General features: G+C 31.8%; 1 protein-coding gene across 1 annotated transcript; it reads left to right on the forward strand.

The window, feature by feature from the left end:
• The first annotated feature begins 9,477 nt into the window (after window positions 1–9,477).
• Window positions 9,478–10,906, forward strand: LOC120067852 (uncharacterized protein At4g00950-like). The gene is made up of 2 exons (XM_039019454.1): window positions 9,478–10,190; window positions 10,615–10,906. The coding sequence occupies exons 1-2, from the start codon at window positions 9,552–9,554 to the stop codon at window positions 10,684–10,686; spliced, it is 711 nt and encodes a 236-aa protein (XP_038875382.1). The 5' UTR covers window positions 9,478–9,551; the 3' UTR covers window positions 10,687–10,906.
• The last annotated feature ends 4,569 nt before the right edge of the window (window positions 10,907–15,475 follow it).

The following is a 15,475-nucleotide window of genomic DNA, read 5'->3' on the forward strand; positions in this document are numbered from 1 at the left end:
GACCTTCTTTTGTCAAGGTTTGCAGCATAATCTGCATCTGTGAAGCCTTCTAGCAGTGCTGATTTATCACAATCCCTGCTAAAACACAATGATACACTGACACTACCTTTCAAATATCGAAGCACCCATTTAACTGCATTCCAATGCTCCTTCCCAGGATTTGACATAAACCTACTTATCATACTCATAACATATCCCAAGTCATGCCTAGTACAAATCATCAAATACATAATACTTCCAACAACATTACAATAGGAACTATTAGCCATCTCTAACTTTTCTTGTTTAGTAACAGGACACTGAGATGAAGAAAGCCTAAAATGAGATGCTAAGGGTGTCGAAACTGCCTTACAACCAGACATATTGTACTTCTCAAGTAGTTTATGCACATAACTCTCCTGCGAAATGGTTAACAAACCTTTCTTCCTACCTCTTTTCACATCCATGCCTAGGATCCTTTTCAGTTCACCTAAATCTTTCATCTCAAATTCACCACTCAATCGTTTCTTGAGATCATAGATTTTAGAATAATCCTTAGACACTAGGATCATATCATTTACATACAGAAGTAGATAAGTATATGTACCTTTCTGAGATAGTTTCCAGTACACGCAAGCATCGTATGAGCTCGTATGAGCTCCTGTGAAACCCCTGCTTCAGAATAAAGGTGTTAAATCTGATATACCACTGTCTCGGCGATTGCTTCAATTTATAGATGGACTTGTGAAGACGATAAACCATGTCTTCCTTTCCTTTCACCTCATAACCCTTAGGTTGAGCCATGTAGATCACTTCCTCCAATTCACCATGAAGGAAAGTTGTGGTGACGTCCATCTGTGCAACAAACATATCAAAGTGAACAACAATAGATAAAATTAATCGAATGGATGAATGCCTCACTACCGGAGAGAAAATCTCATGAAAGTCAACTCCCTCATTTTGAGTGTAACCCTTGGCTACCAGTCTAGCCTTATACCCAGGCTTGCTGTCACCTCCTGTACTTGACTTGATTTTATAAATCCACTTTGACTGAATGAGTTTCTGATTAGGAGACCTTGGAACCAATGACCATGGCTGATTCTTCTACAATGAGAACATCTCTACTTCCATAGCATTCTTCCATTATTCCTTCGAATCAGATACAATAGCCTCCTCAAAAGTAAGAGGCTCTGCTTCAATACTGTCAGCTGCACAAATAAGAGCATAAGCAACTAAATCAGAATAACCATACCTCATAGGAGCTTGTCTCACCCACTGAGGCCTGTCACGTGTAAGCTGATAGTTTTGTAGGTCACTGCTACTTGAGCTTTCTTCACTGAAAGCTCCCTCATCAATCAAAGTCCTCCGTCGTTGAGGCTGTCTACCATCAGAACTGAATGACTGATCACTAGATTTTCCTGAACTAACTGATGGTCGTGCTTTAGAATCAATTCTAACCTCTGTCTCAACCTGATCAACTGTTTGCTGTTTTTGTTACTCTTTGACACAAAAATGGCATCTCTGTTTCATTAAAGGTCACATCTCTGCTGATAATACATTTATTTCTACCCTCTTCCAAGCACTAAAGTTTATATCCTTTAACACCCTGAGGATAGCCAATAAACATACATTTCAGTGTCCTCTTATTCATCTTCCCTTCCTTAACATGAGCAACATCCAAACACTTTGAGATGATCCAAACTTAGAGCTTTTCCTGTCCATATCTCCTAAGGATTCTTTAGGCTTAAAGTGGAAGACGGACTCCTATTAATAAGATAACAGGTTGTTTGGGTAGCTCCCCTCAAAACTTCAAAGGTATGAAGCATTTGTCAAGAGATATCTTGTATGCTCCATAATTGTTCTGTTGAACCTCTCAGCTAAACCATTCTGCTGTGGAGTATACGTAACAATGAAATGCCTCGTAATTCCCTCAGATTTGCAAATTTATCAAATTTGTGATTCACAAATTCTAAACTGTTGTCTGTCCTCAGATACTTTACCTTCCTGCCTGTTTGGTTTTCAACCTGCTTTTTCTATTCAAGAAATTTCCCAAAAGCTTCATCCTTCTGTTTCAGTGGATACATCCATACATTCCTTGAAAAATAATCAATGATCAACATGGAGTATCTCGAACCTCCCATAGAAGATACCTTTGTAGGACCCCACAAATCTGAATGAACATAATCCAAAATTTCTTTGGTAAAATGCTTCCCTTTCCCAAACTTCACTCTGGTAGACTTTCCCATTATGCAATGTTCACAAAATGGGAGTTCAATGTCTTTAACTCCTCAAAGCAAACCTTGTTGTGAAAGAGCTTGAAGACCTCTTTCACTTACATGAGCTAGTCTGTTATGCCATAACATAGACTTATCTGTTTTTTTCTCAGATGCAACAGCAGCACTACCTGAAACTGCAGTACTCTTCAACACATAAAAGCCATTCCTCAAGGTTTCCTTCAGCTTAACCAAAGAACCCTTGATAACCTTTAGAACTCCATTATTAGATTTATAGGAATAACCTGCTCTATCTAATTCGCCTAGAGAAATTAGATTTCGTTTGAGTTCTGGAACATACCTTACATTTGTAAGAATTCTAATCATTCCATCATGTATTGCAATTCGAACTGACCTAATTCCTTTTACATCACAAGCACCATTATCAACAAGCAAAACTGATCCCCCATCATTTTCCTGAAAGTCAATCAAGAAATCCCGATTGGGAGTCTGTGAAACGTGCACCTTGAATCCATGATCCAAACATTCTAAATTTCCCTGCTGGACACCATTAAGACCTCTGCTGAATCATATCCATCAGTAACATTTGTGCACTAGAATCCCCTGCATGCTTGCTATTTGATGCTTCCTTGCTCTTATTCAAAGGGAAATTTTTCTTGAAGTGTCATTCTTTATGACATAGGAAACACTTTTTGATTTTCTCCTTTGATTTAACCTGGATCTCGACTCTTTTCCTTTTCCGTTCTTTTTCTCACTTCTTCCTCTGACCATGAGTAACTCTCCATCCTTGCGTTCCTTTTTAATCTCGAGGTTTCTTGTTCTCAAGGCATCCAACATTATATCCATGGACAATGAATCCCGTCCATATTTAATAGCTGCCTTAATTTCTCAATAGATTTAGGCAAAGAATTCAGAAGAATAACTGCTTGATTTTTATCCGACATCTTCTCATCGATGCTATTGAAATCAACTATAATCTTATGGAATTCATCTATGTTCTCTTTTAAGCCTTTACTAGAGTCCATCTTATATCCAAAGAATTTCTCTTTTAGATATAATTTATTTGGCAAGGACTTAGTCAAATAAAGACTTTCTAATTTCTTCCATAACTCCTCTATAGTAGTGACCTCATCTACTAGCCTAAGCACTCCATCTGACAAATACAGAATTATTGTCGAATAGGCCATCTCATCCATATCTTTTTTTTTTAGCTTCTGTAATTATTGGTGGAAAGTCATTTTCGTCTAAGATTTTGACTACCTTTTGTTGTACCAGAATAGCCCTAATCTTTTTCCTCCATAACCCCAAATCATCTTTCCCATCAAATTTAACAACTTCGAACCATGTAGACATCGAAGCCATCTGTCAAATTAAACCTAACAAAAAATGTCCTGAACAAAGAATATGCCAGCACACTACCACACACCCTCCTTGGATCGACTGGAGCTCTGATACCACTTGTGAGAGTTTTGAACCTAACTTAGATGGCCAAACAGAACGCAAACAATCAGTAGAATAAATAAAAAAGTAGTAAAGAACGAACACCAAGATATATAGTGGTTCAACCAGTTTGGTCTAATCCACTTTGAGAACCAGCTTGGATTATTTTATTATGAGTAATAAGGAATTTATAATTGCAGAAAATCAACAATAATCACCAATCTATAATTTTAATATCCATTGATACTGAAAGATCTGCACAAGACGTCGTCTCTGAAACCGAGAACAACCCACTGCAAAACAAACAGCCCAAAACTGTGCACTACTGCCTCTGACCGGCGAACCATGTGCAGACCCACGCGCCTCTCTCTCGCTGACAACTTACTGAACGAAAAACACTGGACCTAACCAGACCGGACGTACCCAGATCGGACATCACACCTGCGTGGACACCCACACTCGAACGCCAGAACCGAGACCACCCACACCTATCAATCTTGCCGGATGGAAACGAGGTGTCTGCCGCCTCCTGATCTGCAAACAACAGACCTGACTTCGTCTTCCACGGAAAAAGCCGACTGCACGTCTCTCTGTTTTCTTCTGCTTTTAGACGGCTGCATAAGTTTTTCCCTCAAACGGCTGCTCCTGTCTCCTTCAAGTCGGCCGCTTTCCTCTCTTGTCCAAGAGTCTCACGATTTCCAGCCCTAAGGTAAGAAGATGGATATAATTACAAAAATGTCATTTGTCCATAATTACCAGAATGTCATTGGGCTTTTAATTTCACCAAAAAATCCAATAAAACTCACTTAAATACCTTGTTATTTTCTACCAACTAGAAGTCTGAATGACCCTCAAACTAGAGGTATGTGCTCAGTATAGTTGGCCAATGTGATCCGAGCTAGCCTTTAGTTTATCAAGGTCAAGGTGAGAGATCTCCAACAACCACATAATAATTCTCTATTAGCTACTTTAACAATTGTGAACTTGAAAGGTTCATCAAATTATAAGTGGTGGAAGCTCAACCAATATTTTGTTTTTGACGGCATTTAATGTCTTGAAGCTAGAGAGAGAATAATTTAGAGGGCTAGCTTAAAACCCTTGGTGGGATTTGGAGGAAAGAGTCAATCTGTGCGACCTTAGGGAAAGAAACCTTTATAAGAGGGTTAATATGAGGATTTTCTTCCCTCTTAGATTAAGTTCGAGTATGGTGAATTGGGTCAACCAAGAAACATTTGGACCTTGCACGCCTCCATAAAGAAAAAGGCCACCTTGGCTTGAGCCAATTGGTTGAGGTCAAGGTGACCATTTGTTCCAAAAGACCCATTTTATGCTTCATCCTCAACTCTCAAGCTTAATTGTATCTTAAGTTATATATATAGATTTGGGCCTGTGTTTCAAACCTATCTATCTTTGAATCCATTTTGTCTTGGTTTTATATTTGGTTTCCTTATCTTTTTTTTCTGGAATTTTTACTTAGGTCCAAAATCACCCCAATTTGCATTTTAAAGCCTATGAAACAAACATCTAAGAGAACATAAGTGGGAGAGAACATGGAACCGGATAATACAAATTAGTATAGTCAAACTTTTGAGAAACATTTGCATTACAAGCATATTAGAAAGAAACAACTAATAATTAAGTGATTACTTTGAAAACACTATCAAGTGTTTTTAACATGTTTTAAAATATTTTGAATCTATTTATGTTATTTAACCAAATACTATACTAAATTTAAAAGTATTATAGTCTCAAGCACTAACCATAAAGTGAAAACATTTTAAAATCTTCTCTTTTTAAATGTGTTATTCAACCTAAACAAAAAAAATAAATTAAGGAGGTATTCAGAGTAATGATTATCATAAAACTATAATAACTATCTCTTACTACAATAAATACTATTTCAAAATCTCTAACAGTCAACATTATTTCAAAACCCTCATTTGCTACAATATTTACTATTTGTTACGGTTTTTACTATTTTACTTTCATCATTTTTTTAATTCTTTACTACATTATTTACTATTTCATTTTCAAACTAAAATAGTTTACATCTTAAAAACATATTATTGTAACTCAAGCTAAAATAATATATACTTCAAACACAAACTATTATAATCTAACTATGATAATTTCTTACCTCAAACGCTCTCCAAAACTTTCTACGTTTTCTATAATCTCTACCATCTCTTTCCATCCTTGAAAGAATGAAAGAATGTAAAGTCAAAAGAGGGACCAAAAAATAGCAGGACAGAAGACTTTTTTTTTTTCCTTGGGGTTCACAAAAAACACAAAAATGTTCTGTAAAATTTATCTGCCTCTTTTGACTTATGTACTGATGGTTTAACCCAGCTGGCTCAGATCCATTCCTTTCCCATTTTGTCATTTTACTTTGTCAGTTAATAAAAAAAACAAAATATATATTTGAACCATAACATGGTTTCTTTTGATTGGTATTGCTAGAATACCTACTCCACCAGATAACCAATATAATTACTCATCATTTTCCCCACTTAAGTAGTGGGTTTTGGATAATTTCACAATCATCTTTTTAATCATTCTTTCTTTTCCCCTCTTTCTTTCAACTGTTTCATAAAGATTATTTAAAAATTTGACATATACTTCCCCAGTATGAAAACGGTCTATTATAAATTGTATAATTAAAAGGCGTTTGAGGCCTTAAATTGAGTTATGAAGTATTAAGTTAATATATTGAAGTTAGGATGTTTGTATATTAGGGAAATGAAAAATAAAGAACTAAAAAGAAATGTAAAACAGTAGAGAATCGACACAGGAATTTACGTGGTTCAATAACGTTGTGTTAGCTACGTCTATGGGTAAAGAGAGACCAGTTTACTATTAGAGAAAATAATTCAGATTACAATTCATAGACACCTCTAGGGTTAGAGAGTTTATACAGTGTATTTCTCTAAACCTTGACGTCAAAATTGTAAATAATGCATATAACATATAAACGAATACAACTTAGATTTCTTGTGTAAGTTGCCACCGAACCCCATTAGGCCACATTACCACTGGACCCCGATCTCGCTAACCGTACTTGGTCGTTCAAAGCGTCAGATAGCAGAGAAATAGGAGAAAATGAAATTCCTTGATAAATGAACAAACTTCAATAATGAATACTATTAAAGTTGAATTATTTAAGACTAACTTATGAAATTGGTGGGCCAAACACCTCTAAGCTTTTTTTCTTACCTTTATTATTTCCTTGTTTTAGAAGGGAGGTAAAATTTCTTAAATGCCCTTATCAAGTGTTTATTTGAAGGCTTGGACTTGAGATGAGTTAGACATTCTAATCTCAACTCTTGTCTAGGGCAAGAAACCTTTTCCTATGGAATTGAATAGTTACCTGAGTTACTTTTAAAAAAAATTATGACAAATACTCTTAAACTTTTTAATTTATTTCAAAAATACCTTATACTTTCAAAAGATACAATATTATTTCTAAACTTTCGTTCAACGTTTTAAAACTACTTTTGAAATGATTTTTTTTTTTTTAAATTTCAAATAAAAACCGAGACTTAAAATTATGTAGCTAATGATGTAGTATTCTATATAAACTATGTAGCTATCAACTAAAACAAATGCAACTTTTTTCTTTATGGGAGAATAGATGCAACTTAAGGATGCATTTACATGTACATGCCAAAACTCAACTCGATAGATATGGCAAATCGATAAATACTCTAAAGCACAAAAGTCCTGCCCAATAAGCATATAAAGCTAAATTATTAATTCATGATGGCTAAAAAAATGGGCAAATATCAATTTATATTTCTGAATTTTGGATGTTGTACCACCTTAAATCTTAAACTAATAATTATATCTATTTAAACCTCGAACTTTCGTGATTATATCGATTTAAACCTCAAACTAATAATTATATCAATTTAAACTCTGAACTTATATAAATGTATCAATTTAAACCCAGAATTTTCATAATTGTATCAACTTAAACCCTCCATTATGTTTTGTCTGGATACACTTATGAATGTTTAAGGTCTAAATTGATATATCTATGAAAGTTCAGGGTTTAAATTGATACACTTATGAAAGTTCAGAGTTTACATTAATATAATTATTAGTTTGAAATTTAAATTGATGTCATCTTCAAAGTTTAGGATTTAAATTGGTATCATTCTTAGTTTAGGTTTAAATGGATATAATTTTCAAAGTTTAAGGGTATGAATTGACATTTACCCATAATAATAATAATAATAATAATAATAATAATAATAATTTATGGGATCGTGGTTACATAACACATTAATTTAAATTTTATCTCAAGCTTCATTATCTTTTGGTAAATCTCAAGCTTATACATTGTTTAGAGAAAGCAAAAATTATCTGCTCACAATTTCTGTTTATTAATTTAAAATTTTCTCAGGTTCTAACAAAATTGAAACAAAGATAGGTCAGGACTAAAATTTAAACAAAACAGAAAATATAGAATGGCATCATATATAATTTTAGCTTTGTTCTTAATATTTAAAATTTTCTAATCATAGGATAAATTATTTTTATTTTTTAGTTAAGTATTTCAAATGGAGAGACTAGGCATATGTTTATTAGGCTATTTTTGTCATTGCATTATCTATGTCAAAAAACTAAAAAATCTTAACTGTTATTTGCAGTTGGTAAAATAGATTTAAATTAAATACATTAAAATCATGTTAATTTCATGTCTACACTAAAACTTTAGATTCTCCTAAAATTAGGTAGAACTTTTAATTAATATTTAATTTTCAATTTTATAATTTAAAAAGAAGATTTATTTTATATAATTATTTATTTCTCACATAATCAAATCTATTTTCTATTTTTCAAAATTTTTTAAAAAAAGTTGATTTAAGTCTATTTTAGTTATTATATCTAAAATAGGATGTTTTTGTATTTATTTACCTAACATTTAACCTACTTTGTCAGCTGATATTTACCAAACAATATTTTACTTCCCTTCACATCTGATTGTTCTAAAAGCATAACTACTGACAATTATTTTAAAAGCTACAACAATCCCAAATGAAACCTTAGTTGATTAGATTTTTTTTTTAGTTTTAGGCCATAACGCTTAAAAAGTCAATTTAGTATATGTAACGCCCCAAGTTTAGGAGAGGGACATGAATGAATCGAGATCACATTTGAATGGGAGGGATCATGAGGATATGAAAATATGGTTAAGAAAGGCTTAAAAGAATTGTAAATCAATACCTATAGCAACAAGGTGCACATTCCTTATCGATCGCTCAATCATAGAAACTCGAAAATTAAGCATGCTGCATGCTTAGCTTGGAGCAATCCTATGTTGAGTGACCTTTTGGAAATTTTTTTCTAGAAAGCATGTAGTGAGGATAAAGTATGCTTAACTCAATTTAATTCATTACTACCATAGTATTAAATTTTCATCATGTAAACATTTCCAACGATCAAATTCCCCCAGTTTCTTAACATTAGTAGAAGATAGATAACACACACACAAAAAAATAATAATAAATAAATAAACAAAGTTGGAAGGAATGTTCGTAAGCTCAATTTTCAAAACTACAAATAAAAAACTAAGATTCTGTTTGGTAATTATTTGGTTTTTTGTTATTGTTTTTGAAAATTAACTTATAGACACTACTTCTACCATCAAAAATTTTTTTTATCTATATTTTACTAATGGTTTAAAAAAATTTGTAACGTAAATGATTATCAAACCCTACCTTAAATAATCATGGAAAAAGGCCTAAAAAATAACATTGCAAAATTGACATTAAGAAATTTGTATAATATGCGACAATTTCTTTAAGGAAATGTACTGCGCGCAATAATAGCGATGGATGAACCTAGAGATTCTCTTTGGATGACGCTTTTTCATTGTCAACCTTTCCCCTAAAAATGCCAAGAAAACTCAACCCTTTTCATCTATCTCTTTTGCTTTCTCCCTTTTACACAAATACTAAAATTTCTCAAGACAAAGAGAAGTTAATTATGGAGTGTAAAACACACCAAACAGAGCAAAATCCTTCAGTTTCAATTCTACCACTTCTCTCAATCCCACACTTACCAATAATGGACTCACCAGAACGCTCAGGGACGCTAACTCCACCCATCTACGCCGCCGTCTCGATCCCCTTTCGGTGGGAAGAAGAGCCAGGCAAGCCTAGGTTCAGTTCTGCCACCGTCGCCTCCGCCTCCGCCGCCGCCTCTCCGAGCCTGGAGTTGCCTCCAAGGCTTTTGTTAATAGACAAAGTGCCAAGATCTGAGTGTTGTTCTTCCTTTAGAATGATGGGATCTTCTTCTTTTAGTCCTGACGAGAAGAGTTCTTTGTTTATGAAGAAAGGAGGATGGTTTGGTTCATGGAGAAAAAGGGGTTTGAATTTGAGGGGGAAGAGAGAACAAATTGGCATTGGAGGGCTTGTGTTTCCATCCATGGAATTGGAAGAGAGTTTAAGTTCAAAAGTGGAGGCTTCAAGGCTTAGAAGGAATGGGAGTTTTTCAAGCTTAATGAGTACTCATATTAGGCCTCATTTTTGGGTTAAGTATTTCCTTAATTATCTCTTGTGGCTTGTGTTTGTGTTTTTTTTTCCCCTTTTTTCAATACTACTCTAGTCCTTAAACTTCTAACTTTGGTTCATTTTGATTCATATACGACTTTTAAAATGTTCATTTTGGTCCATATATTTTCAACTTTGGTTCAATTTCATTCCTATACTTCTACAAAGTGACCAATCTATCTCTTTATCTTTAAAGATCGAGAATAGTCACTTTTTAAAAGTAGTGCAAAGACAAAAATGAATTAAAATTGATTGTACAAGAATCATTATGAACATTTTGAAAGTACAAGAATCAAAATAAACCAATCTTGAAAGTACAAGGACCAAAATGAATCAAAATCGAAAGTATCGATGTTCATAGTTTAATTTTTATTTTTTTTTTTATGTAAATTTGGTTGATTCAGGAAAGTGTATGCGAAGGTTTAAAGCATATGGTTCCATCATGGAGAAGCAAAAGGCTGAAGAGAGAGACTTAGTTTGATTTTGTGCAATAATGGAAGTTGCAAAGCCTGTTGATATGTGTTGTTTATTTCTCTGTGTTTTCAAGCATTTTCATCAGAGATTGGTTGGGAAAATTTGCCTCTCTCTTTGACTATGTTGATGACAATTTCCATAACATATAATGGTGCAACTACCTAGCCTTATCCAACTGTTTTTTACCTTATCATTATGGGCTGTCCTTACATTATTTCTATAGATCTTTTTTCTTTTTTCCTCTCTCTCTCTTTTTTGCTCTGTGATTTTGGTTCATCTTTGACCATATTATTGTTTTATTTTGTTTTTTAATTTAAGTAGTTCTATGATTTTATTTTTAAGAACTTTATTGCTTGAATTTCATATTATTTATTAGTTGGTTCATGAACCATATTCTAATTTTGCTTATTTAAGTTTGAGGTTCAAGTATACATGTAAGTTAAAAGTTAACTTATTACTTCCTTCAAGTTCTATCATATAATTAAGGTCTCGTTGAATAACGATTTTGTTTTTAGTTTTATGTTTATGAGATTTATTCTTATTTTCATATTTTTGCGAAGAAATATTTGAATTTTTGGATAAAGTTAAAAAAAGAAAACTACTATTTTTTAGTTTTAAAAAATTCACTCGATTTTTTTAAAACATTGGTTGAAAATGGATAACACAATTAACTAATAAACTTATAGGTGAAAGTAGTATTTGTAAGTTTAATTTTCAAAAATCAAAAAAAAAAAAAAAAAAAATCAAATGATTACCGTACCAACATGGACTAAATGTTTGTTAATTATATATTGTGAATATTACACGTATTAAGATAAAATAATATATTATTTTCATTTGTTTTATCTTTTCAGTAATTGTATTGTCTTCTATGATAATCTTAGTTATAATTAAGCTTTTCTATCAACATCAATATTTTTTTTTTCTTTTGTGACTTATTCTTTTATAATTTAAAACTTTGCTTGTACTTGTATTGTATTTTCAAGGCATAGCATCAAAAATTGAAAGCAAGATTGAAGAACTAATCCTCTTGGTGGTGTCAAGACTTGTAGTACTTCAAAGATTTAACAATTTAGGTTCTATTTGATATCTATTTAGGCTTCATTTGGTAATCAATTTAGTTTTTATTTAATTTTTAAAAATTAAGTATATTTCCTTCTCATTTCTTATAATAATTTGCATCTTTCTTACAATGGTTGAATTCCGAGCCAAATTCTAAGAACATAAGTAATTTTTTAAAAACTGTTTTTTTTAGTTATCAAATTTTGGCTTGGTTTTTTGAACAATTAGTAAAAATTAGATAATAAAGAAAGAAATTGAGAGGTGAAAGTAGTGTCTAGACTTAATTTTCAAAAAAAAAAAAAAAAACCAAAAGCGAAATGGTTACCAAACAAGATTTTTAGTTTTTAGTTTTTAGTAGGGGTGTTCATGGGTTGGGTTGAAAGACTTTTTAGACCCAACTCAATTTTTTCAGGTTGTAAATTTTTTCAACCCAAATAACTCTTCTTAAAAAAATGAACCCAACCCAACCCATCCATGAGATATTTGGGTTGGATTAATCGGGTTATTTATTTAAATTTTTGTTCTAAAAAGAAGCAAAACATTAATATGTAAAAATCTAATTTAATTATTTTCATATATTGAATTAAGATTAACAACTCAACTTCAATTTATATAGTGAAAATTTTCTTCAAGTGCAAAGAAACTAGTTTTAAAAGTTGTTGAAGAATAAATTATTAAAAAGATATTAGAATTAAATAAAATTAAAATCAATATGTGTATAAATAATTGTGTTATAAGTAATAAAAAAAATATATATTTTAAAGTTAATAATAAATTCAGGTTGGTTCGGGCATGAACCAACTCTACCCATAAAATTTTCATTTATTTGAACCCAATCCAACTCAAACCGCACGGGTTGGGTTGGGTTGATCAGTTTTTTCGGGTCATCGGATTTTTTGAACACCCCTAGTTTTTAGTTTTTGAAAATTAAGCTTTTACATCTTTTTTACTTCTAAATTTCTTGCTTTGTCGTCTACTTTTTTACTGATATTTTCAATAACCAAGCCAAATTTTGAAAACTGAATGTTAACTATAGGGCTTCAATCAAACCAAATATATTTTTATGATAACAAACTATAGATTTTATTGTCTCACTTTCCCACAATGAAAGCTTCTAATACTATAAGTTATAATTATATTATAACAAATTAAAGTTCTGATCTTTTTGCATTGACTAAACTTATGTAGAGCATGTACTTGGCATCAACAAATGGAACATTAACTGCTACAACATCGATATCATCTCTGGAGGTTGCACAATTCGCAATACCAATCTTCCAATTTGACCAATTATTTCTGTACATTCAATCATCACCAAAACTCCTATTTGTCCCTAGAACTTTACTGAAAAAGGAACCAACAAAAGAAGCTTTCTTCATTCTTTTCAAGAGAACATCGATATTCTATCACAAGATTCTAAAAAAAAAAGAGTATTTAACTTGCTTTCTTCATCAATAGTGAGGTGCATGAAAATGCATAAATTGTGTCCCACTGTGTTTTCAAAATTCAAGCAGAGATTGATCAATACCTTGTTTTTCTTCATCTGTCGCTCACTTCTGTAAAGCACCCATCCACTATAAAAAATCTGACTTTTAACGACGAAAATAACGTCGCTAAACCTTTTTCTCATCACTAAAGCCAAGTCACTGAAAAGTTCTTGCGACTTTTTATTAAAAAATCGCAATATGTGATGAATCCTTAGAATGTCGCATTCTTGTTGCGACGGAACATAAAAATTCGCAATATGCGACGTTTATCAAGATGTCACATGTTGCGATGTTTTATTGTACGTTCTTTGCATTGTGCAACGTTTCTTTTTTCAGTGCAACAATTCGAGTGTTCATCGCACGCCACTTACGACGATTAGATTTATTCGCAGCAAGTTTGTGACTTATCAATTTTTCATTATATGGATAGAGACGAAAGATGTATTTTGTTGCTATAGTTATGACGTGAATTTCATTACCCCATCCAAGAAAAGAAAAGAAAAGAACCCACCTTGAAGATGGTAAAGATGATTAATTTAGGGCCAAACTTAAGAACAGAAGGCACCTAAAGAATCCATTTTTACCAATACAGAAGTGCATCATGACCCTCAAACCTAAATTGTTTAACTCCAATGACTGCATCACACACCTGCAAAGTATGAAAGAGTTGTTAGTAGTAAGAAACATCCAACTTGTATATGGACATTATCTAAAAGTTACTGGCAAACAAACCTTAATAACTTTATCTTCCCCACAGGTGACCAAGCATAGCTGCTTCTTGGGATATGAAAAGGCATGATCATTGACACTGCCAACATCAACCTCAATCTGTATTTAGAAATTAAAGAAGAAAAGAAAGTTAATCACCAAAAAAATATCTAAGTAAAATCAGGATTAAGAAGTCTTAATTGGATACTATGATTTTATGGAAGTACTAAGTAAAAATTTATCGCAATTTCCCCCAACATGGATCGTTTGGTTCGTGGGAAGAAGAGGTGAGAATGGAAAATGATATTTTATCACCATGTTTGATATAAGTTTTTAACCTTGAAAATGTGAATATCTTATTCCAAGACATTTCTTATTCCCATCAATGAAGGTTTTTCATAATCACCCAAATAGATGGGTTTTGCCAATTTTCAATTGTTATTCTCTCTCTTACCTTTTGTCTTTTTATATTATTTGTTTTTCTTCTTTATGATCTTGGTTAATTTATTTAATTTTTATAAATATGTTTAAATTAAATTTATAATTGATATATATAATTAATTTTATTAATAACAATGCTAATATAATAATTTATTTTATTATTATGAATTAATATGAAAAACCATAATCTTTTAAGAGAATATGAATAACCATAATTTTATTTCTTAAATTCATTTTTATTGGTATAAATTATTTATTAAAATTATTAATTAGTCTTTAAAAAATATTAATAAATTAACTAAATAATAAAATAAGTTAATTATTTTTCAATTAAATAATCTTGTACACTTGTACTTCTATTTTTTAATCTATAATCATAGTTTTTTTTTTTTTTTTTTTAATATCAACTTCTTTTGTGTGTGTATATATATAAGACTTATAATTGACGTTAAAGAATTAGTTAGATATTTAAAGTAATTACCAATATATTTTTTTAAAAAAATTGACAATATAAATGTGCAATATAAAAAATTTAATTGATAATAAATATATTAAATTGGAGGGTGAATGAGTAAATTTAATTAAATTTTAATTGCTTAAATTGATTTAATTGTAGGAATGTATCAACAACAGCGAAAACGACAAGGATCATTTAAGCACTCTAATTCATTAATTTTGGAAAAACATAGAACATGCTCTTGCAGAAAATAATTGAGTTTCATGACATACCTTTGTAAAACCTCTTCAAAGCACGATCTCCCGATGCAATCTTCCCCGAATCTTGTTGCAGACCACCTCAAGATCTTTCTTACTATTCTCTTAGTGCTCTAGATTGAGTTGTGGAACTCAAAACAAGCTTGAATCAAGGGATTATGGAGAATTGCTCACAACAGCAATCTTGTTGAAGAACACTTTCTTCAGCACAAATTTTCTCTAAAATTCTCTCTTGATTGCATGCCTCAAATTCTCTCCAATCTCTTCAATATATTGCAGATCATCATACATGGAAGAGAGTTGTATGAGTTGCAACTCATGCTTGGAGTTAATGAAGAAGAGAAAATGGAAAATGTGTGAGCATGAAGAAGATGGATAA

This window comes from Benincasa hispida, chromosome 12, assembly GCF_009727055.1.
Source record: "Benincasa hispida cultivar B227 chromosome 12, ASM972705v1, whole genome shotgun sequence".
In the NCBI taxonomy this organism is placed as follows: domain Eukaryota; kingdom Viridiplantae; phylum Streptophyta; class Magnoliopsida; order Cucurbitales; family Cucurbitaceae; genus Benincasa; species Benincasa hispida.